The sequence below is a fragment of the Trematomus bernacchii genome, unplaced genomic scaffold (genome assembly GCF_902827165.1).
Source record: "Trematomus bernacchii unplaced genomic scaffold, fTreBer1.1, whole genome shotgun sequence".
Classification (NCBI taxonomy): domain Eukaryota; kingdom Metazoa; phylum Chordata; class Actinopteri; order Perciformes; family Nototheniidae; genus Trematomus; species Trematomus bernacchii.
The window spans coordinates 603,335-630,073 of NW_022987614.1; the positions used below are offsets into that span (position 1 = coordinate 603,335).

General features: G+C 40.7%; 1 protein-coding gene across 1 annotated transcript in view; it reads right to left on the minus strand.

The window, feature by feature from the left end:
- Positions 1-26,739, minus strand: part of LOC117483768 (partitioning defective 3 homolog) — a gene marked incomplete in the record, with an annotated part of 336,797 nt that overhangs the window by 257,081 nt on the left and 52,977 nt on the right. Inside the window, 1 exon segment of the mRNA XM_034132116.1 lies at positions 21,832-21,933. Within this exon segment, the coding sequence (XP_033988007.1) occupies positions 21,832-21,933 (102 nt within the window).

Below are 26,739 nucleotides of genomic sequence, written 5' to 3' on the forward strand. Positions count from 1 at the left end.
TGTATCTCTCGGATAAACCCGCAAGAGAAAAAGCATTTGAGCTCCATACTGCGTTTTATCACAGCAGAATTTAAAGGGGACCTATCATGCAAAATGCACTTTTGTACGTCTTTTATACATGAATATGTGTCCCCGGTGTGTCAGGGAACTCACCAAGTGTCAGAAGACACAACCCTCTCTATTTTCCTCCATACCCAAATCTCTAAAAACGGGGCTGCAACGGAGCTGATACAGATTTGAAATTGTTCTGACGTCAGAAATGGGGTGCTCCGCCTATATGGGCAACTCTCCACCTATCAGGGAAATTGGGGGTTGGGCCACGGCCATTGCCGCTCGAAAGCGCTGGAGACGCTGTAGTACATATGCCAGGCCTGTAAGTGGCGCTGTAGTCTGCCACAAAAGCAGCGAAGAAGACTTCTCACAGAATCAGCCCTTGCAAAAACAGGGCTGGAATACAGCAAATAGAGCGAAATGAGGCATGGCTAAAATGCATGATCTGTTTGGTATTCTTCACAGACATGTTTTATATAGGTATGGCCCTACAATATATTATTCAAATATAGCATGATAGGTCCACTTTAACTTTATCTCCGGTAGAATTCTGATCAGGCATTAGCTCCGCCTCCTTTTTTGTTTTTCAAGCTAAGGACCCAGAATCAGCACTTTAGGCCCAATCCCAAACCGCCCCCTACACCCTACACCCTACCCCTACACACTACCCCTACACACTACCCCTACACACTACCCCTACACACTACCCCTCCGTTTGCGCGTTCGCGCGGAGGGTCCGCCACATTAAGTGCTGTTCCAAACCAACGAGTGTGGAGCGGGGTGGAGGGGGAGTGGGCTATCAAGCCCTCAAACAGCGAGTCTGCATCGGTGCTGACTTCACCTGCTGCCCTACCTGACCGGTCTCAACGCTGTGTGTGTCCATCAGGAAACACGCTGTTTACAAACAGTTCCAGCAAACATCCACTGATAAATTGCGATGTTAACAACCTCATGATAACCTCATATTTTTTTAACTTAGGATCGTACCTGTGGTTAGTCTAGAAAAAGGTAAATGTGTGCATTTTATTATAAAGTTGTGTATATTTACAGACTGTTGCAAAAACTAAGAAGCTTATAAACATCAGGTTTAAAACTAAAAGAGCTTTACCAAAAAGTAACACAATGAAAGATGTTTGGAGTTTTATTTGAGTTATTAATTTACATGTTTTTGTCTAAGAGATGCTGATTTGAAACCGTTGATACAGTTACGGCATTTCCTGTTTCTGCCAGAGAGAGGGGAGTTTGTCCCAAAGCTTGCCGCTGTATTTACTCCATCTGACAGGAGGGCGCCTCATTCAGCTGCGAGTGTGGCTACAGACGGAGTTCACTCCGTCACGGAGGGTTAGGGTCGAGGGAGTGGTTTGGGATTGGGCTTTAGTAACAGGGCTGGAACAGAGGGATATGAGGGATTTCTAAAATGCATGATCTGTTTGTATTTTGAGCAAAACACATCATAGACATGTTTTTATATATTTGTATATATCTGAGACCCATAATATATGCCTAAAAATAGCCTGATAGGTGCACTTTAATAGAGACTGGTTGCACTGACACACCACTGCCACTAGATGGCAGTAGAGGTCCTTTTTTCTTTCTACTTCAGCATCAGGATGGTTTAAGTTTTTCATACAAATTTAGAGCCAAAAGCAGAAAAGTGCACTCCAGCCTCAGAACGGGGCAGATTGATCCATTGCAGATGGTATCAAGTGAGTCGGAAAACCAACGTTTTAAATTATTTTCCTGTTTAGGAAAAAGTCATGAACAGCGTGGATCAGCATTTTATTTCATGACACGACAAAACCTTCTGGAAAAACTTACAATATTTACAGAGAAAATCACAGATGCAACATTTGAGGGGAGTAAAGGGAGGGAAGAAGAATAGATAGAGGAGGGGGGGAGCCTTAATCTCATTATCACACACACACACACACACACACACAAACACACACACACAACACCCACACACACACACACACACACACACACACACACACACACACACACACACACACACACACACCACACACCACACACACACCACACACACACACACACACACACACACACACACACACACACAACACACACACACACACACACACACACACACACACACACACACACACACACACACACACACACACACACACACACACACACACACACACACACACACACACACACACACACACACACAGCATCTGTTGTGAGCTGCTCTAATCCCACACTCCTGTTGACTCCTCAAACATTGTCTTTGTCTCCTCCTGACACTTTTCCCACCACAATTAAGATATAAAGCCTAAATCCAAAGAAAATCCAGTGAACCCCCGCAGAGCTTCATCTGTGGGGTCTTCCATTAAATAACCCCCACCACACAATCGTTTTCAGGAGAAATCTACGCCCTTTTTTTGGCCAGTTTTCAGGTTTTTCTTCTTGAGCGTGTGCAGATTGGACGAGAAACTTTGTTATTTGGAATTACAGGGCATCGTAACTCATCTCCAAATGCCACGAAATATATGATTTTAAGTTATTATGCTCCATATATCTGGAAAAAACTGCCGCTCCACTGGAAGCTTTTTCTGTTTGCCGCTGCCTTTTATTAAATCAAATAACCATTGACATCTCTAACTGCACTGTGACTTTTACTTGTGTATTTTGTTCCCCTCTTATTCACATTTTTCTTGTTTTAATAATTTTCTTGGCTTTTTAATAATTGTTTTTCTGAATGTGTTCTTTTTTGCCAGGTATAACTATATAATATGCTATAATATGGTATATTATAACCTTACCTTGCCTCAAACATAGTCCTTTTTTAATACTATATATTATTTTATTTCATGAATTTATCCATGTACACTCCAGTATGACAAAAATGGGTTAGCTTAGCGTTGTCTATTAGCATTGAAAGGTGAACATTAGCCGGTATCTACCTTCTTAAAAAAGCTTAAAAACAGCCCTCAAATCTGCTTTTTAAGTTAAGGTAGTGCATTTTGAAGTTGCCCGACAAGCATCTGCTATATCTCCGAGTGTAAATAGAAGCTATAAATCCAACCTCAAACTTTTTAATAGTGTCTGATAAAAAAAAAAAGGAACAGTTGACAGGTGAATTTTAGGATGTCCATTCACACCGAGGACAAACGTTCCTGTTATTTCTGCTCCGTATATATTTAGATACCGTGTTGAAGCTCCTGGAGCCGGTGTTGAATGATCCTGCATTGCTTAAGGTAGCATGAACTAATATTGGTATAGGAAACTGGAACAGATCCGGGCTAAAATGGGGAGAAGCCATCTTATTAATATCCCAGTTATTTATGGGGGATGCCTTTAACGCAAATGGAGGGTGTGTGTGGTGTGGCAAGATCTCTTAGTTTACAAATGTATATCATCTCACAGTGATACAGTATGGCGTAGCATATACACAAGATATAAATAGATTAAACACAAACACCGCTCTCATATTACAAATGTTTCCCAGAGCATGTCATGGTTTTCATCACTACTACAGTGTAAGTGGTTTATATCTTATATGTCATCTGATGTGAACAAAACACTTTGGACTTATAGCATTAATATATTTATTTACAGGGGTGCACATAACTTTCTTAGTGAGTTACTCAAATGAGTACCAGGAGACAATGTTTGGTACTCAGGGCTGCTCACGCAAAGTTCTGTGTTCAGCCCCTCTGTTTCACGAACGTCGCGCATGCGTACCAGTTATGTGCACCCCTGTTTATTTATACTTATATACTGTATTTATTGTCATACAGACATTTTAATGTATTTATTTATCATTGTTGACTATTAATGTGCACTGTTAACCGTGTCTATTGATTATGTTGTGTCTTTAATTATACATACGTTTATATTTAAATACAATATTTGCTTTTGTTCTTTGTATTTGTTGTACATGTTGACTTCAGCTTTAAGTATTTCTATTATTTTTAATATTTAATTGCACATTTCTACTTTAACGTCTTATGTCCATATACATTTGTTCTGCTTTAATTTTAATATATTGTTTATTGCACAGTGTTACCTACACTTCCTACGTTTAAATACATATGTTATCCTATTTTTATTTATTTATTAAATGGAGCAAATGTCACAAAACCCAATCCCCCCAGTTTGAATAAAGTATAATATTATTGTGACAGACCCTCATTTCTCCGTGTCCATGTAAGGTGTTTTTGCACTCAGTGATGTTGTGGGTTCTCTGGTCCCTGAGCCCTGACTGAAGGAACAAGGGGGGGGTGGGGGGGGGGGGGGGGGGGGGGGGGGGGGGGGGGGGGGAAACGCCTCACTTTGTTACCACAGAAGGAGACGACAGCCTGCGAACATTACCTCACTGCTGACCTGTGTGTTTACGACACGATGGGTTAACAAGAGGATCCACGAGACAAAAACAAACACACAAAGACACGCAACACTCAGAGTGTAAACCTGCTTTCAGAGGTGGGAGGTAGTGGAGTACAAATACTTTGTTACTCTAGTTAAGTACATTGTTCTGGTATCAGTACTTTACTCCATTACTTATTTTTCTGACGACTTTTTACATTTTGAACTCAAATACCTGTACTTTCTACTTCTTACATGTTGAACTCAAATACCTGTACTTTCTACTTCTCACATTTCCCAAACAGGCTGGTTCCTTTAGTTTGAATGTGTGTTTGGTGGCGTGATCATTATTATTTAGAGTCATTGCGTGCCTATTGATTTGAACACGATCCGTGTATCCATCATTTCCTGGTCTTCTCTAAAGAAGAGGGACCAATGAAAACGTTGTCATGTTGCCGTTGTTCAGCATGGAAACATTCATTAGCTAACAATGACATTATTGTTCTATTAATATAAAGGGAGGTCAGGTACTCTTTAAAACAGCTGCTAGTTATGGGTACTTTTTACTGAAGTACATTTCAAAGCCCATACTTTTACTTGAGTAAAGAAGTTTAGTCAGTACTTCTACTTTTACCAGAGTATTTTTAAACACGAGTATCTGTACTTCTACTTGAGTAAAGGATGTGTGTACTTTTGCCATCTCTGCCCGCTTTACATTCATTGGTACACACACACACAATGCAGTAATCATGACTCAGGTGTGTGTGGGTGACAATTACCCAAGATTAAATGCTGAGACGGCTTAAGGGTGTGTGAGTCATCGCTCCACAAAGCTCATTGACACTTATTCCTCTGAAAGAGTTATGAAAAGGACTTCATGTGTTGTTCAAATCAGGGGAATGAGACAGCGTTAGATTGATATATTATTGATAATTACCCTCTCTTTTAGTCATGCACAGTAGCTCGTCTATCTGTCTTGTTACAGTTAGACCAAACAGCAGAAAGCATGATGGGATACAGGACTACCGCTCGCTATGGGAACTTATCCGTAAATCCAGAAGCTCACATTGTTTGCAGTCTGCTATACGGTTGTTATGAAACCATATAGCTCCCTAAATGACCTATGAGCAGTTTCTTAATGGCTCTTAAATACAGGTCCTGACTTGGATCCAGATAAGGTCCTACACACATCAGACTACTGCCATCTACTACCAAAGATATAAAAGGCACAGAAACAAAAAAGAGAATTTGTGATAAAAGTACATTTCCTTTGGCTGAAGTCTTGCCTGAGCTCTGAGAGCATCAAGTGTCCTGGAGCTATGGAGAAAAGTGACTTCAGTGAACAATGACTTTTTTTATTGTACACATGACACGTGTTTTTTTAATTTAAACGTTTAAAAATGCTTAACTTTATTCCACTATTAAAATGTAACAAGTGTATTTGTACATTTTAAGTTTGCAGTGAATATGGAAATACAAACTTATAACAAATATACTACAAGGGTTTAAAGTGAAAAAATGTTTTCTCAATCATTGATTTTTTATCGTAAAATTCAGATTTGAGTTCTTTCAATACATTTTCTCTGAACTGTTTTTTTAAAGACCGTTTAAAAGAAGTCAACTAAATAATTGAGTACTTGTATATAATATGTGCTTTTGCAGAATAGTATCTCAAATGTTTCTAAAATAAGTACCAACTTGTGAAGTCCTTTTACGGGAAACGTTACATTTTTTATATTGAGTCTTACGAGGCTGAGGATTTGGAAAGAAAATAAGTTTTGCAATATATTTTTTACTGATTTTGGATTTTGCACAAGTCCATATTGCAATTTGGATAACATGTGGATGAATTGTGCAGCTCTATAGAGCATTACCTCATCATGCAGCTCACCAAATGCCAATGAATGATCAGTATGTGTCATTTTAAAAGCCTTTATGCCGTGGTGCAGTTCTCAAACACCAACAAGGGACGCTGACTGTCACACATAGTTTTTACCCAGAAGCCACAAGGACCCTCACAGGAATCTCCCATAAGGCTTTGCAGCAGGGTGAGAGGTGCCACTGGGTGTTTCTCAATGTCAAGGAAGGATGCTCCAGAGCCACTATTTCAAGGATGCTACGTCATCGAGTCCCGCCGAAGGACTGTTCCAATGTCCAGGCTCCTTGGAATTCTACCGAGGCTGGCGTCCTTCGTAGCGAGAAATGTTGTATCCTCCGCGGTCTTAAAATCCCCACAATGCTTTGCGCACGGACCAATTTCCAAAATCTTTGGTGGAAATCGCGCTCTATTTAAGACGGGGCCTCGCATATGACGCACACCTGCACACCTGCACACCTGCACACCTGCTGGCCTGTTGGCCTGTTCCACCATTCTTCGTTTTCCGAGGCTAGGAGGGATTCTTGCCTCGCTTCTGAAGCAAGTGACTCGGAGGGACTTGTCCTACCAAGGAAGCGTCCTCGACATTGAGAAATACCCCCTGTCTGCAGAGCACAGAGCTGGGCTGTCTGAACTCGACCTCCACACCTCCACACTTTAAACTGCTTCTAAAACATTGTGTGCAACACTTCTTCACGTGTTAAAACACATGCAGCTATTTCACTTAGAAGTTATTGTTGCCCAAACGTAAAAGCACAAGTGATTTCCAGAGAATCAGAGGAGAAGGAGGGCTTGTTTGGACACAAATAATCCCCTCAGAGTTTATGGTAAGGCCATCAATCTTTTGATAGCAATTACATGTAATCAATAGCATGAAAGAAATATTGTTTAAAAGGTATTCATTTAATGAGGGTTGAAAATAAAAATCATTTGAAGTTTGGTTTGCCAAGTGCCCTCCAGACAAGAGTCGAGCTTGTTGGTAGATGTTTAAATACAATTGTTTTAAATTGCAATGCTTCAGGGTGATGTGCAAATCTGGATGAATCATCTGTTATCTTAGCATTTAGTCTGATGTCTAACTGATTTATCGAAACAAATAGTTTGAATAGATATTATAAAAAATGGAATGGAATTTTCGATCTGATTTAAAGGGGACCTATCATGCAAAATGCACTTTTGTACGTCTTTTATACATGAATGTGTCCCCGGTGTTCCAGGGAACTCACCAAGTGTCAGAAAACACAAACCCTCTCTATTTTCCTCCATACCCAAATCTCTAAAAAAAGGGGCTGCAACGGATTGATAAAAACTGATCCAGATTTGAACACTGTCCTGACGTCAGGACGGTGGCGCTACGGCTATTGGGCCAACTCCACCAATCAGGAGGAGACAGCCACGGCCATTGCCGTTCAAAAGCGCTGGAGACGTTGTAGTACATATGCCAGGCCTGTAGATGGTGCTGTTCTCACAGAATCAGCCCTTGCTAAAACAGAGCAAAAAAATGTCAAATTGAGCAAAATGAGGCATGGCTAAAATGCATGATCTGTTTGGTATTTTGAAGGGGAAAAAAAAGTATAAATATGCCTTATATAGGTATGGTCACTATAAGTAATGTTTTTTTTTGGACGGAAACTATAATTTACATCTGAATTTACTTTAAAGGGGACCTATCATGCAAAATGCACTTTTGTACGTCTTTATACATGAATATGTGTCCCCGGTGTTCCAGGGAACTCACCAAGTGTCAGAAAACACAACCCTCTCTATTTTCCTCCATACCCAAATCTCTAAAAAAGGGGCTGCAACGGCTCTGATAAAAACTGATCCAGATTTGAACACTGTCCTGACGTCAGGACGGTGGCACTACGGCTATTGGGCCAACTCTCCACCTATCAGGGGAATGTGGGGTTGGGCCACGGCCGGCCATTGCCGTTCGAAAGCGCTGGAGACGCTGTAGTACATATGCCAGGCCTGTAGATGGTGCTGTTCTCACAGAATCAGCCCTTGCAAAAACAGAGCAAAAAAATGTCAAATTGAGCAAAATGAGGCATGGCTAAAATGCATGATCTGTTTGGTATTTTGAAGGGGAAAAAAAGTATAAATATGCCTTATATAGGTATGGTCCTATACTATATTATTCAAATATAGCATGATAGGTCCACTTTAATTTGTCTCAGACTATTAAAAAGTTTATCTGATTACGAAACTGAATTTCTAGCGTTGAATGTTAATGCATTTTCGATATTTTCGGACAGTTCATAGACTTCTGGAGACTAATCATGAGTTGCTTCCCTACTTGAGACATAGGACTATTCACCGTAAAGCATGCAAACACAAAGCATGTCCGCCTCGTAGTTTCTGTGTCACCCCCGGCTGAGTCTGGTATAAAGTTGTCATCTTGTTCTCATTAGGGGGGCTGGAGAGAGGGAGGAAGAAAGGGGAGGAGGGGGGAGGGCCAGCCTGGAACAAATGAGGTCATCACTAACACTCGCTCAGGAGGATCTTTGGAGGAGGGGTCGCTCGGGTGAAAGAAAGCAGGACGCTCCTCCATGTGTGTTACAGTGAAACATGAGAGAGGACATCACTGCATCAGCTTTATTAGACTATAGACAGCAGATTTACTTGGAATGTCTTTGGGTTTTTCCTGGTCAACCTGGACAGGAAGTGTGCAGGAAGTGATGTAACGTGATATCTAATAGCAGTGTAAAGAAGAGGGGCCACCATGACAAAAAAAGCCCCCTATCCTACATTGATGGCTTGTACACAAAACTGACAATTGTTCAACTTTGTACACACAGTATCAAATCCAAACTACGTTCCATGTGCCACATATTTGGAAAGAGTGTTTTTTTTTGTACGCCATGGACATGATTTGGCTGACCTCTCATCCAACCCAAGCATGTTTCTGTTGGAGGAGTTCCACCCAGGCACGTGTCCAAGCTAATATCCTTCCTAAAAAACAGCACGACCTGCCACTTTACACGGCGTCAGAGAGAGGAAACGGCTGGGTTTCCTTCCAGAGTTTACTTTGTGTCACCAGGTGAAAACTGACATTCGTTCAGTCTAAAGTGGCACCAAATAATGGCACCTGAAACCGCACCTATGTCTGCTTTGTTCTAATACAAACTAGCATAATGAACATAATTATGGTTACCAGAAGGTCACTGGTTTGAGTCCCCGTACAGACCAAAAAAAAAAAACCTTAAAACACATAGTCCTTGCTCCAGGGTGCTGAACAACTGTGCACTTTTTTGTGCACTCCTGTATTTTGGACCTAATGTGTATAGACCCGTTTTGCATGTGTGTATTTCAACAGTACGACAGATACAAACTGCATTTCCTCCCATCAAATTGATAAAGTGTGTCTTCTTTGGCAGAATATTATCTCTATTTCCTATTCCTATAAAGAATACCAACTTATTACAAGAAAAGATTTTTTTTTTTTTTTTTTTTTACATTGAGTCTTATAAGGCTGCATGATTTGGAAAAAAATATGTTTTGCAATATATTTGTAACAGATTCTGGATATTGCACAAGTCCATATTGCTATTTGGATAACATGTTGATTAATTGTGCGGCCTTACAGAGTATTATCCCCAAAAAGCAACACATAGTCCTTGAGCAAGGCACTAAACCCCCACTGCTCCAACGTTTGTGCACTCCTGTATTTTGGGCTTAAAGGTTCAAGGTTCAAGGTTCAAGGTTCTTTATTGTCAAACTAACATAGCTACAGAGTAATTATGTCGTTGAAAGTCTTATGTCACAGGCTTCTCCAACAATGCAACATAATAATACAGATAGTAAAAGTAATACAAAAAGAAAAATAGTTCTAAAATAAAGTGAGTATGTGGAATAGTGCAGTACGAGTCTATATACAAGTTATTGGAATGATATATATTAGATAGTAGATATATATTACTAAGTAGAAGATGAATGTTTTTAAATTGTTTCAGCAGTTCAATTGTTTAACAGTCTCACTGCCCGCGGGAAGAAACTGTCTCCGAATCTTTTTGTTTTGCCAGGATGCTGCGGTAACGTCTGCCAGACGGCAACAGAAAGAAGGTGGGGTAGGTAATTCACTTCAGATACACTTTTTGTTATATTCCATGGAATGCTCTTAACATCCCGATAGCAATGAATATCTTAAATGCTTTGACAATAAATCCATAAAAAAATATCATCTGTGGAAGCCGTGGCGCTGTAAAAAGCACGACCAATCATCTGAGCCGGCCCGGCTAAAATAACTGGATGGCCTACCTGCCTGTCAGCCTTCCATCTGTGCACAAACTTATCTCGTGCCCTCATTGGTCATGTGCGCGTTCGTGTGTGTTGGAGGAGGGGCTCTGTAAGGAAGTGGCAGATTTTCTCCGGTTGTGTATTTTCAAATTCTAGCGATCTCGAGCTGGTTTCTCCATTCTTACCTACCCTACCTTTAATGTGCATAAATCCTTTTTGCATGTGTGTATTTCAACGGATAAACAAACTGAATTTCCCCTCATGAAAGCACTGGATTCAATCGAAGGAAGAACCTCCATATTCAGCATCAGTAACGAGTCTCAGTGGGATTCAGTTTCACTGCGTCTCTGTGTCTGCAGTAAATCAATATCACCACAGACACAACAAACAGGACAAATAAAGAGACATGAGATCAATACGTGTAAACACTCAGTGGTTGTATAGCTGTCAGCTGAAACAGGCTCTACTGTAAGAAAAGGTGAGAGGGAAGATGATGCTGTGTACACTGTGCGTCTGAGATGTGACTCTGCACACACCAAGTGCATGCTGGGAGACGCTCCAGCCCGCCATTAACTTCCACAGAAGAAAGGGTTGGATGCAACGGGTTGTTTTAAAGTAGAAAAATGACGCTGACGGTTGAAATAAAACACTTCATCTGGTACAGCTTAAATGATGACGAACCATGACATCTGAACATTGCTCACTATCGAGTAAATAATGGAGTCTTGGTTACATAAGATCCATTAAAACATGCCTTATATTAATCAAAACGTTTCCATAATACATCAACAAATTGTCTCATTGTTCCTGAATTTCTTTGTGGGGAAAATCAGCCTCATAGGTCGACACTTAAAACATGGGACTGGATAGTAATACATGTAACTGTGAATGTAAATACTGCCATGTTATTCAGTACCAAGCCCCAGCTTCACATGACACTTGATGGAGTTACAAAGGTGGTAAATCACTCACACACACACACTCACACACACACACTAAAATATGCGTCTGGTAGCCTGTCCGTCTGTCTGTTGGTGTTCTGTGACACGGCGGAGACTGAAGGAGTCATTTTAAGAAACTCCTCTGGGTTTATGTAACCTCTCGGCCCCTCCTGTCTGTCTCCTACGCTCCGAGACGCGTCTATATTCAACTGGAAAGACAGCTAACACGCAAAGGAACAAGAAAACTCACATTAGAGCTGCTTAGTTTAGGAGAAGTGGAGAAGAAAGGAATTTGACATTTGTTTAAGCAGAGCAGCTAAAACTGTTTTTTAATAAGGAGATGAGAAAAAGATGCACTTTGAACGAAATATTAAAGAAACACTCGCTTAATAATGCTAGATATGTTTCAGCTGGAGAAACAGTACACACAGCTTACATTTCAGGTCATCTGTCACACACACGGGCACCTCACTGACCGGGTCACACTCGTCAGTGATGGAGGAGGTGCGACACACACACACACACACACACACACACACACACACACACACACACCACACACACACACACACACACACACACACACACACACACACACCCACACACACACACCACACCACACACACCACACACACACACACACACACACACACACACACACACACACACACACACACACACACACCACACACACACACACACACACACAACACACACACACACACACACACACACACACACACACACACACACCACACACACACACACCACACACACACACACACACACACACACACACACACACACACACACACACACACACACACACACACACACACACGTGGTGATGGCACTGCCCAGGTGTCATGGTTGAGGGTCATGACATCGCTGCAGGAGGGTGTGTGAGGACGAGCCTGCCACCGGACACTTGGAGTGTGTGTGTGTGTGTGTGTGTGTGTGTGCGTGTGTGTGTGCGTGTGTGCGTGCGTGCGACTGAACGTTCCTCTGTGGGAATGTGTGCTCATAAATAGAAAATACACATGAACTGTGCCAATACAAAACAGAATAAAAGACCTGTGTTATATTTGTATGTTTTAAAGATGGTTTGTAAGTTCAACTTGTAAAAAGGGAGAAAGCTAAATGACTGTTTCTATGGTTTCCTGCTGTTTAATAAACCCAAATAGTACTTCAGAAGTGTGGTTAAAGCATTAACCAAAACTATGATGAAGCCAGCCAATCAGAAACAAGTATTCTCCGTGGCTTCAGCACGATGACCATCAGATGAACTAAGCACAGATCCGGCTGCCAGAAAGTGGATTGTTCAGGGTTAATAAAGCTCACTCAGTAGGAGAGGTAGACAATAAGGAAGAAGGGAAGACGATCGGATGGAAAGATGGCATCTGGAAAAACATTCTGTAAGTCTGAGGCCAAGCCACGACTTTTCCTGGCATGGACGATCCAAGCTGTATCTACACGAAGTCTGACACACACTTTGTAATCTCCACTTTAACAGCACAGCACTAAACGTGTACAGTATATGAACGTGTGTTCCCAGGATGAAGGCTGCTGTGTGTTTGGTTCCAGTGTAAACTAATAAAAGTGTCCCTGTGTGACGGCCGCTCTTTAAAAAAGCTCCTGTGGAATGGCAGAGATGAGTCACAGCTACCAGCAGACCACCTTCATGATCAGCAGGAGAAACACACACACACAGAGAGAGAGAGAGAGAGGAGAGAGAGAGAGAGAGAGAGAGAGAGAGAGAGAGAGAGAGAGAGAGAGAGAGAGAGAGAGAGAGAGAGAGAGAGAGAGAGAGAGAGAGAGAGTGTTTCTCAATGTCGAGTATACCTGCTGCAGAGACACTATTTCAAGTATACTACGTCATCGAGTGGTGCCGAATGCTGGGCATTTAACATGCATTTAAACAGTCCTTCGGCGCCACTCGATGACGATGAGAGAGAGAGAGAGAGAGAGAGAGAGAGAGAGAGAGAGAGAGAGAGAGAGAGAGAGAGAGAGAGAGAGCGAGAGAGAGAGAGAGAGAGAGAGAGAGAGAGAGAGAGAGAGAGAGAGAGACACACACACAACTAATGTGGGTTAATGTGAAAATACCGTATATATCTCGCCTTTTTAGACTTCCATCTACATCAGGGGTGTCAAACTCAAGGCCCGGGGGCCAAATCCGGCCCGCGACTTCATTTTATGTGGCCCCACAAGAGCTTGCAAAGAATATAATATGTTTATTATACGGTTACATGCTACTTTACAGAAGCACGTTGCCCATAAACGACATGTCCCACAATGCATCTCAAATGTGACTTTTTCTCAGAATTTGACTTTTTTGTCCAAATATGCCTTTTTTCTTAGAATTAGCCTTTTTCTCATAAATAGATTTTTTTTTTCAAAATGTCACAATCAATGTTTTTCCAGAATGTGGCTTTTCTTTTAAAATCATATTGTGACATTCTTACTGAAGAGACTTGCAATTATTTGCTCTAGACTTCTGCTTTCAGACGTAGTTAATTATGAAGTTATATTAATTAATGATATAGTCTTAAAGTTACAACCGGCCCTTTGAGTGCAACCATAATGCTAATGTGGCCCGTGATGAAATTGAGTTTGACACCCCTGATCTACATAAATGCAGTGTTTTCTACCACTAACACACTTTTAAAAAATAAAAATAAATCTTAATTAGAGTAACTGCTATCTGCAGAGTCAAAGTCAAAGTCACTGCAGTTACTCAAATGTATTGATGGTATTACTGGCTGCTACTTCATTACTCATATCAGTTGGCCTACTTTTTGGTAATGCTTTCACTCATTTTTCACCAGGAATGAGTACTTATTTGAATTTGTTTTGGTTTAGTTTTTATTATTGACGTGTGCTTGCCTCTTTATTCAATATGTCTCTACTGATTACATTCATCTTATCCGTCTTCTTTTGTAACACTCAAAACTTCCCCGCTGGAATTCTGATTGAGATGTTTGAAATTTGACAGGAGAAATGTTACCCTGTTATGTAAAAATAATCAACTTCAAAGATATTCTTAGTTGCCAAATATTTAGAAGTTATTTTTGGCTGTTTAAAAAATGTAGTTTTGAGACGCCATACCAAAATGCTTAATTAAATCACATGATTACTGGAGACTTCTGATGATATTTGTTGACTAATAACTCAATTTCAAGCCTGACAAATCCAGTTTCCAATTGACCAGTTGTGTCAAGCCTACATTTTACGAGTTACTTTATACATTCATAAATAAAGAACTGACATGAATAAGATTTCTAGTATGTATACTTTGCCAAAATGAGCATTTGGGAAACACAAGACACACACTTATTTACACACAAGCTGCAAAAGAGAGAGATCAATGAGACGGAGGTGAAACAGCTGTCAGATGCAACCGTGTCTGACCCTTTTCTCCCTCTTTTGTTCTTCCGTCTGCTTCCCAACATAGATACAAAAACACGCCGTCATTAGCCCCATGGTGTTTGCTCAAAGACACACACAATAATCTAATTGATTTGTTGGACATAATAAAAGAAAAGCGTGGCTTAATTTAATTTCCACACCCCAGCAGCTGTGCTTAACAACAGTAGGTTCAGAGGTCAGGGGTCAGACACACTTCTGGGTGGACATTTATGCGTGATAGACACACCAGCGCACAGAAGCTGGATTTATGTTCTCTAAGGCTGCACACTTTTATTTCTTGGTTTGTTTTATTGTCCCAAAAGGCAGTGTTACGGATGTTTTGAGTTAGATGAAAGAGATTATCAGTAAAAAACTGCACTTACATATAATATAGTATAACTATTGTTCTTTTTTGTCATATTGGTGCCTTCTGTGTTCAGTTCAAAGTTTTCTCAATTAAAGTGGACCTATCATGCTATATTTGAATAATATAGTGTAGGACCATACCTATATAAGGCATATTTATACTTTTTTTATACATATTTATGCTCTGTTTTTGCAAGGGCAGATTCTGTGAGAACAGCACCATCTACAGGCCTGGCATATGTACTACAGCGTCTCCAGCGCTTTCGAACGGCAATGGCCGTGGCTGTCTCCTCCTGATTGGTGGAGTTGGCCCAATAGCCGTAGCGCCACCGTCCTGACGTCAGGACAGTGTTCAAATCTGGATCAGTTTTTATCAGATCCGTTGCAGCCCCTTTTTTAGAGATTTGGGTATGGAGGAAAATAGAGAGGGTTGTGTTTTCTGACACTTGGTGAGTTCCCTGGAACACCGGGGACACATATTCATGTATAAAAGACGTACAAAAGTGCATTTTGCATGATAGGTCCCCTTTAAAGAATATTGGAAGTAACTCCCCCTTCAATGTGTTGTATTTAATCTCTATATTGAAAGCAGCCGAAAGCGAAATATCTGTTTAAGTATTGCTCGCAATATCAATACTGCAATATTCAAGAACAGCGTTACATAAGATATCATTTAAACGTACAAAAACTCACCTCTTCAAACTGGCTTTTAATGTGTGATTGTTGTTTTATTGCTTGATTTTAATGTGATTGTCACTATATTTAATTGTTGTCCTTGTCTTTGTTTACTATCTATGTAAAGCGACTTTGAGTAAAAGCGCTTACAAAAATACATTTATTATTATTATTTAAAGCGACTTACGATAAGTGCAAAAACCATAAAGAATCAAACTCCGAACAACAAGGAAAGTGCAGATATATTCACTTCAAGCAAGATCATACCACAGTAAGTGCTGATGAAGCAGTTACAAGGTTGCATATCATAGATTTTCCCTTAAAGGGTCCAGTCCTTATTTTTACACACTTGATCTGAACGTCTCGTTGTATTTTTGATGGCACCTTAAAAAAGATAAGTAGCTCTACTCTTCTCATTGTACCTATATAATGACAATAAAGGATTATATTGTATTCTATTGACACACACACACACACACACACACAGTGGCTCAGAGCCCACTCTCCTCTCTCTCTCTGCAAACACTCTGAGCGACACAGAGGGATTTAAAAAGGAGTCCGTTTGCACAAAGGCTTCAGAGTTACAGAGTCCACAGACGGACCGTCTTAGGCCACATTTACACGAGAACGAAACTGCTTGTATCTGCATAGTTTCTCTTACGTATAGCCCTATTATTTACACGAGGCCGTAACAAACGGACCCCACAAACGATAACGGGTCCCAAGGTGGATAGATTTGCAAACAAAACTCTCTGGGGGGTCAAAGGAGTCCGTGTAATCGCCTCTACACGAATATTTCCTGAAAAAATAACGATAGCCCCACCTCTCCCTGCCTCTGCTGCTCACTGCTGTAGCATGGCCAGTAGCTACTGTCAGTAGCTACTGGCCATGCTACTGCTACTGCTACTGACCATGCTACAGATGTTAGTGCAAAATCTACAGCTCCTCTACCACAACCATCAGCAACAAGTGGACATGGAGAATTACATGAACTACTACATGTTGCTAAATCCACCGCGGGGCATAAACAGAAGGGTAGCCATGGCAACATTGCTCCGGGCTGCTCCGGGGTCTTCTTCGCTGCTTTTGGTGTATTTTGTGGCGGAAGTTACAGCGCCAGTTACAGGCCCGGCATATGTACTACAGCGTGTCCATAGCTTTTGAGCGGTCTCGTGTGGAAGTTACAGCGCCACTTACAGTCCCGGCATATGTACTACAGCGTTTCCAGCGGTCTCGTTTGAACAGACACGTTAAATGAAACGAATGCATGTGAACGGAATACTTTTTTGAAAGCGCATACTGTGCATAAACGCAAACGTTCCCGTGTAAAAGCAGCCTTAGTTTAGTTTTTGCAGAGTGTCCAGCACTTTAGTCAAACCTCTTGACCTCCAGCCAAATGAGCATTCTTTAAATCTTGTGATAGAGAAACGGTGACCTTGCAAGATCAAAACATTGTGACAATGAGGCGACAAAGTCTATGATAAGTCCGCTTTTGAAGCCAGCATTCATCAGGATCATCTAAAAGTGTCAGGGGTTGAACCGCTATGTTTAGAATACATATATAGAGCAGCTGATAAACCCTTTGCTCTGCGTTGCATTCCTCACAACCTTTGTTTGGCAGAGCTTCAGCATGCTATACATTACCTGAATACCTGCAGATAACATAACCACTCCATCTTAATTACAACCACACCACCATTTCTGCCTCAGAGAACACTTCAGATCCACAATATGTGTGCAAAGATAAAAGGATAAAGATTAGATTTTAATCAATGAATAAAAGGCAAGACGTAATTGTTAAGAGGTCCTCCAAGACACTTTACGGTTAATGTGTTGTCCTGTGTGTCTTCAGCGGGCAGATGTTTCCTGTCCTAACTGAGTGAAAACACTGAAATAATATCTCTGGATGTGTGACAAGTGCATAAGTGGAAGCAGCTCCTGCTCATGCATCACTTGGTGCTCATTAACACGTGTTTTCTTGACTAGTTTCACATTTGATACCGTGAATATCCGTTTGTATTTCCTCGTGTTGTTTCTTCAACAAATTAACCCCATTTATTTTGGTACTCAGATTAAATGAAGATGGTCAGTAAGACGGAAACACGTTATTGAAATTAAATAAAACGACATGAGACAACGTGTGGGACATTTTCACTAATCCAACTCATGAGTGTTTTATTATTAAGGCCTTCAGTTATTCATGATTGCATCGATGGCATGTGTCCATGTCTTTATATAGACTTTCATTAAACTAACTCATTTCCTTAATAACAGTTTTATTTTTATTTTCTTTACTTTAAATCTTTCTTGACTTATTATATAACTTTAATTAGATATTTGAGCTTCAATTTGCAGGATTTTAGGGAGTGTTCAACCTCTTAACCTGTTAAGCCCCGAGCCTGTTTTTCAGGTTTCAGGCTCGAAAATGACATGCCCAAAACAAATGACTACAACTTCACTTCTAAAAGGGTTATATGAATAATTTCTTTTATCAAAGCAAGGTTACATCTGTGAGTTGGATGTAGAAGTGTCGGAATCAATATAGATGTTTCTCAGTCAGAGTAAATTCAGATGGAACATAGTAAAAAAAGGTAAATTCTTACCTCCGCCTAAAGAAAAAACATTACTTATAGTGAAAACCACCCTTGAATGATGGGATGGTAGACTAAAAGCTTTAGGAATCCAAACTATAACATATAATAAGTACCCTGTATCAAGATTGAGGCAAAACAAGTGATATTTGACCTTTTTAGAGAGGTTTAGCCAAATAAAGTTCCAGGCGGAATAAGCTTTCGGCACATTTGGGTACATCTGGTTCCATCAGTGCCATTTGACCTTTTTCAGGTACCAGACTATAAAAATGATGTATTACATTGAATTATCACCATAGGTATTCATTCCATCCAAAGAAAACAAAATTTAATAAAAACAATTAATAAAAAAATAAAAAATAAAATAAAAAGACCCGCCGACGGGGGCTTTGGGGCTTAACAGGTTAAGGTACGCACAATTTACATATTGAGGGGGAAGAAGTATATGTCATAATCTTTAAATAGTCAGTGCTGTTAGTGAACAGAAATATGTCACACGTTGGTGCTTTAAACGTATATGTATGTCTCAAACTGTGTCTGGGGGGGGGGTAGTAAAACAGTCTGTGTGTGTCTTAAATCATTTCTGCACGGGATAGCTCAGAAATTCTTGACTGTTGTCAGGCAGAGAAAGAAATGCAAAGACGTCACCTTGAGTTCTTGGATGAACACTTTTTAACAAAATGATTGATTGACCACAAAACAAAAAAATTACTTAATAAAGAAAATGTCTTTACTTAAATCATACACAGATCCCCGAAGGGATTGGTGTTAAAGCAGCGAGCCGATTCGTGTGAGAGAGGCTGAAGGGGTTTCATGTCATGTATGACACACACGGAAAACGCCTGTAGGGACGGAGCAGTGAGGGGTACAGAAAGGGAGATGGATGTGAAGAGATAGCACGATGACAGCTTGTTGAGAGGGAACAAATCTACACGCACACATTTACAGTCACACCTGGAGGACTATAGACAGGCGGTGGATGGAGTTGCAACACAGAGCGCTGGCCACCAACAGCGAAAAAATCCTTTAAGCTGAAAAATGTCTAACACACTTGAACTATAAATATTTGACCTTTCTTAAAACTACAGTTTGCATGAGTTATATTGCACATTAAATGGCTTGAAATTCTTTCAAAACTCATTTCTGAAAATGTATTCCTGCATTTGTTGGCATCATTAGGCACTATTTGTCTTCATTGTTTCTTTATGTCTCAAGTATAATGCACTGTTGGCGGTTCGTGGGACTTCAGATTGAATTCACTTAACAATGCCAACAACTACACTGTAGCTTTGTGCATATGACGGGGAAATCTTTGAAACTACTTGCACCCTGAAAGAAAGATTTCTGTCCAGCTGCAGAACTTTCTGCAACTCAATAGAAGAGATTACAGAGAATCATCGTCCGATCACGTTTGATATCATCAGGCAATCACGTTTCCCAAGCCCGGTGGCCCGCTGTCGGTCTGATGTTCAGTTAGTAGTAAGAATACAGTTTATTTGTATTTTCAAGTCCCCCTCTCTAAGCCCTAGGTCTTGTGACAACTTCTGCTCAAGCTCCTGAAAGTTGGTTCCACCTTTAGGGATAACCTGCTTTTGTCCTTCTGCAAGACAAGTTGACAAATGACAAGTTGGTCCCCTGAGTCTTGCAATTCTTGTCTCTTGAGCTGTTTAACAAATAACACTTATTGGTCAATGATGTTGTTGTCAGTTAAACGCTGAACGTAGAATTATTGACAACCCTACATTCTTACACTAGGACTGAAGCTAAGGATGGCTTTCATTATTGATTAATCACTTTTTTGAGTAATCCTTCGGTCTATAAACTGTCTAAGAATAATAATAATAATAATAATAATAATAATAATAATAATAATAATAATAATAATAATAGATTATATTTGTATAGCGCCTTTCAAAGGACCCAAGGCCGCTTTACATGGTGAACAAACAAACAAACAAACTGGTTGAGAAGACTGTAGATGAAAGATGGAACCACTTCATTTGGGGAAAAATGGCACCAAAGATGGATATCATCTTGTCCTGATCGACATGGACAATGATGGAGCTGCAGGTCTCAAGACAAATGCCTCACAAAGAAGCACCACAAATTAGCTCCTACATCCTACAAGCAATTACCTGCCTCCATATCCAAACAGTATCCTTCAGTTAAGACACAGTAACCTAAATAACAATGAAAGTCTTTCTTGATGGAGTACATACTTAAAAACCTCCAGTCTTCAGTCTAAAGGGAATCTACTGAAATATAGTCCCACGGTGGAGAATGTGACCCTGTGACCCCCTGCTGTCAGTCAGCATGAGCTTCTCTCTCTCAAACTGCACCGGAGGCCATGGAAGAACCAGGTCGTGAGGAAGTGAGATTTCAGGACCCGACTCTGACAGGGTCAAGGCCTGAAGACATTGCAGTGAACATAACTCCACATGCAAAGCAAGACTTAAAGGTCCCCTAGTATACTGTTTTTCATCAATATATTACAGGTCTCAGATATATACAGAACATGTCTCTGAAGTGTTTGGCTCCAAACACCAAACAGATCAAGAACACAATGGTGCTCTAGGACGAGATGCAGGTGATAAGGTGGGGGGGTTACCTTGGTTGCTGATTGGCTAATGGTTACACAAGCCAAAAAATCGTTATGACATCACAAAGTGGCCAAAATCTGATCAGCTCATTTTCAGACAGGTTTTTATATAAATGGATCAGGACAAAAAGAGAGAGAATCTTTATTCCTGAAACTTTCAGAATCTCTTCACACAGAGGAGACACATGTTGATGTAGAAGAGACATGAAGAAGAGGGTTTTGCATAATAGGTCACCTTTAACTTCTAGACCTCAGGAACATCTAAAAGTCTGAAATAAGCAACTCGCATAGATCGACTAATGTTGTTCAGATATTCAAGGCTAAGGAAAGCTGGGAGACTGATAGAGAAATGCTCTGGTACACAAGAAATGATCTTATCCGATCAGACAGGAAGCACTTCCTCTGCCTTGGATAGCAACAGAAAATACAGTTGCAACCCTACTGTATTTTCCAAAACCTGCAAAAACAGCATACACAGAACAATGCCTACTTCATTTTACGTGTCACAATGCACTGTATGTATTTTCTTTAGCAAAACACAAACCCTCATTCCTGAGACCCAGCATTCAGAAGTGCCAGCAGGAAAACATGCAACTTTCCAAATGTGCCAATTAAGAAAGAAATACATATTGGTGGGTCCATCAAAAGTCTAACTCAAGCTCTTAAGCAGCAGACAACGAAAGCAAATACTTCAAAGCTTCTGTTTTGCTTCTTCAGAGCTTTCCCCTTTCTTCTACTAATCAAAGTGTCACTCACCCTGTCTTTGTCGTCCACCACGTCACAGAGAACATCGTCGAGGTCGAGGATGCCGCCGTCACTGTGCTCCAATCTGTGCACCTGCAGCCAGTAACTCACATCCTGGAAAACACAGGGAGAAAGGAAGAGATATTAAGAAATAGTCACGGACCGAAATTGGTTGGAAATCAAATGCAAGACTTCCGGTTTAGCATGCGAGGGGAAACCACGCTCATCGGATGGCATAACATATCTTTAGATACGGCTTTTTCAGCTACTACTGGACATTATTTGCTTTCCTGGGATTCATAACTTCATTTGTTTAACAATAATGGCTTGTGAACTATGTAAGAACCCGACAACCACTACTGCCGACCAAGCTGTTGTGAAAACGTGCCGCTATGATGGAAGAACAACCTGACTCCGGCCCAAAACTACCTACATGTCTTTAAAGACTTTATAGTACATATTTAAGCGCAATATTTTCTACTCGGATCAAAGCAAATCCAATGCAAATCGCGTTCGAATTGCACTCATCTAAACAGATATAACGTACATCACGATAACAAGATATTTAGAATAAGAAGTACATTTTCGTGAGAACTGATTATAGGATGGTAGAACGGTTTGACAGATAGCGCTGACAAGAACAAAATTAAGGTACGAGTAAAAGCTTAAAATCCTCCATCCATAAACATTTCAAAAAACAGCACTTAAGCGTGACATTCACTTTGTCATTGTAAGCTCTTCAACAAAAACATCATGAGCGCTGGAGGGGAATCCCAGCTGTAGTTACTGTATAATTAAATCTGATATTTGACGAATGTTTTGACATGAAAAAGACACGCAAAGGTCACGGATAGATAAGCAGAAGAGAGGAGATCAAGGGAAGGTAAAGAGGGGGATATTAGCGTGAGTGTCTTTGAAGGCAAAACACATGACAAGAATATAAGATATGACTGGTTTTATTGCATTGTGCGGGAAAGTGTGCATGTGTAAAATGTGTAAGTACTGTGATTTCTGAGCGAGTTATGAGGAGGCGTGACTGCTCGGGTTCATTTGCACTCAGCAGTCCTGAGGGTTACAGCCTTATTGCACCGTTACAGTTTCCAGTCCATGGCAACACATGAAGTTCACTGCAAAGTTCACCAGACACATTATAGAGGGATAATAACAGTGGTTGAGGAAAACTCGTAAATTACGCTAGATAAAAAGGCCTCACAGAGAAATATGGAGACATTTGAAAAGCAAAAAGACGGATAACCAGAGGTAAAGAAAGAAAGATAAATCTAATATTATGTTATTAAGGATAGCACAAAACAGTCTATCATGTTTCTTTTCATAACTAGGTATATTTTAATAATCTCTGATTTATATCACAAGTTAAAAAGCCTATGGTTGAGACTACTTACTGAAAGTTGGTCACATATGTTTAAGGACAGTGGATGTAAAACGATCCTCAACGATAACTCAAGTTTTTCCAGAAATCCAGTGCAAAAAGTTCCTCTAAACATTTTTAAACATCGGAAATTATTTGACATTGGTAAATGCCTCAGTTTTTTATATTATATGTATGTTAAAAAACTACATAGAAAGAATTAAAGGTCCCATGTCATGGCCATTTCTACTGATCATAATTCCATTGTTGAGGTCTACTAGAATAGATTTATATTGTGCAATTTTCCAAAACTCACATTGGTTTCTCATACAGCATCTCTGTAAAGTATGTGTATTCACTCTCTGTCCTAAACGGCTTGTTGGAGCTCCTGCCCCCCCCCCCCCCCTCCCTGTGAGCCCAGTGTGCTCTGATTGGTCGGGAAGTTGCGAAGCTCGTTGCTGCTCGCCGCTGCTGTGAGGAGCAGACAGGTTTCCGGATCGGCGATACAGCGAGAACAAGCTAAACTCATCCTGAGCACACACAAACACTCACATCCGAAGTAAAAAAAGTGTGGCTTGATATTGAGTAAGAAAAAGGTTTCTAACGCTGTGAGAATGGGTCTGCGGAGAGCATTTCTCCGCCATCCCAACTCGTCTATTACCAGCGTTCAGGGAGCTCTATGCAAGTCAATGGGGACTCCCTGTTAGTTAGCCAAGGGATCCTGGTGCGTGAGGTGCTCCGCGGATTGGTCCATTTGGGCCGTTTACATGCATAAAAACCTTCATAACACACAAGGGGACGGGTAATAACCGGAAAAGCATGACATGGGCCCTTTAAGACTGAAATTAAAGTTGAGAAACAGATCCGAAATGAGGGGATTGAACAGCATTGAGCATTAGAGAGGATTGAAATGGTTGCATTAGTATTCCTGCCTGTTGTTTCCTGTCAGCTACACACACACACACACACACACACTGTCAGACTGCAGTGACACATGTCATGTTTGTGACAGCGTGTCTCTTTTTGTAACCCTAGACACAGAGACCCTGTGGAGTCCAGCTGATGAAGCTCAGTGAGAAGATCTTTATTTAAAACACAAACACACTCATCCCTCTTACGCCGTTAATTTATAGAGGTTTGCTGTTGTACTTTTCCTTTCTAGGCAGATCCAGAAAAGAGCTTCTGGAAATCAAAGCGAAGCTGTAAAGCTCTTATCTGACAGAGAAATGCAGGAAGTGGCCAACATTCACGAGATCTGCATCTGTCAACAAAGCAATGCAAACACATACTGCCTTAGGATCTTGTCTTTTACAACCAACCCCATATTGTTCATTTCAAATGCCCAAAAATACTTTTGGGCATTTTAACATCCGCAGAAATGTACAGAAATGTATATATGAAGCCTTTCCCCATGCAGACAAACAACAATAAAACATGAGGACTCCAGACTGCAGACTGTCCTCAGTTTAGATTTTGAAGAAGCGTGTAATGTTGGTGTTGATATACGTGCGTCTGTGTGTTGGTTTCCTATATCCCCTTCATATAGCCTGGTGTGTGTCTGCTGGACTGGGCTGGGCATGCCACATCAAAGACTGCGTAAAATGTCGTGTGTGTGTGTGTTAGTGTGTGTTAGTGTGTCAATCTTTGGAGCCGAGTTCAAAATAGCTCACAGCTAAATGTCACAGTGCCAAACTTATGATAGCAGACAGTGGCATAGTAAACAGGTTAAAGCACCACAGACGTAAACACACGCAAACAAAGAGCTGTGATGTGGGCACGTCCACTTAAAGATAGAAATGGATTCCTACCATCTTTACGACTTAATTGCCTTTATAAGAGCCACTTAAACACATATTTATAGTGTGAAATGTTATGTTGGCATGATTTAATAGTTGTTGAATATCACTTAAAAGCGGCCCTAGTATGCTTTTTCCCTTTCCTATAGTGTGTTATATATGTATTTGTATGTAAATGGTCTGCAGAGGCTAAAAAAAAAGAGGCTACAATCCCTGAGGAAGTTTCTCCCACAAAAGTAAGGAGGCCAATCACCTAAAAATGTCATTTGTATGCAACAAAGACTGTTATCTTTTCATCAAAGTAGACTGTCACCAGTCTTTAACAGGTAACTAGTGCAGTACAATGGGGCTCTATGGGGGTGCAAGTGTGAAGGGAAGGACACATACCAAAAAAATAAGAGATTAAAAGATATAATACACATATTTGGTTTTGAATTTCATGCAACACAAGTCAGAACTAAGATACCTTTTAGGATAAGTGTCAGAGGAACTTGGTGCATTGAATAAATGGCCAGTAAAATATTTAACAAAAAAGATCATTCGTCAGATCTACTTTCTTACCGTTCCCCTTCAGGGCTTATTTGAGATGACACTAATCTGACATGATGTTATCCAAGAACTGCAGAGAAACTAAGGAGAGATCTCAAGATCAAAGACTGCATTGTGGCCCTCAACGGTCTTGGAAACAAGCCAAGGCCGAAATACCGGCTGAGGGGAAAGACCGGGACTACATAACGCCTCGCTGCTCTGTAACAGTACCATAAAAAGGAAGGTCCATGAAGAGGTGCAGGATTGGGACATAAACAGATTTGTTCAAAACATGGAATTACTTTATTTGAGATAAAGAGAAGTGTTGACAGTCAAATTCAATTGAATTTATATAGCCCAATTCCACAAATTCTACATTTGTCTCAGGGGGCTTTTCAGTGTTTACAGCATACGACAGTTACGACTAGGGTTGGGAACCGAAACTCGGTTCCAGATGAGAGTACCCATACAAAATACACAATTTCGGTTCTGCTTAACGGTTCCTAAACGCGGTAGACCCTGCATTCCACCGGGTCCGTCTGCGCCGCGGCGACCCGGTGGAATACAGGGTAAGGGCGGACTGGCCATCTGTGTGTTCTGGAGAATCACAGAACGGCCGGTCATCAGCGGGCCGTTGACGGCCGGCACCGCCCTTAATTCTTTTAAACGGCATCATGTAAGTTGCGCTGACAGGCGACAGAGGTCTACAGTTGCCCCGCAGCGAGGCTCCCCCGCCCTCCCGTAGACAGTTCACGAGCTCAGTCACTTCATAACACCAAAGATGGATCGCGGTAAACGCTCTAAAGTGAGGCTCCACTACACTAAAAAAGAAAAAGACAAGGCACAGTGTAATGCCTGTTAATAGCTTGCCACAGGCATAGCTCAGTTAAAATAAAGCACAGCTATTGTGCAATACATTTGTATTGCATGTATATTTTTTATTTGTAAAAATGTCAGTTAAAGCTTAAAAGAATAAAGATATTTTTGTTATCTAAACGTTTGACCTCTTTCTTTTACAATTTTGGAATCGAAACGGGTACATTTCAAACGATACCCATCCCTAGTTACGGCACCCTCTGTCCTTAGATCATTGGAGTAACAAGGTAAAATCCCCCAAAAAAGACAGTTAATGGGGAAAAACAATGGAAGAAACAGAGGTGGAATCCCCCTCTCAAGACGCACAGACATGTAATAGATGCCACACCATAGAAAATATGAATGATTGTG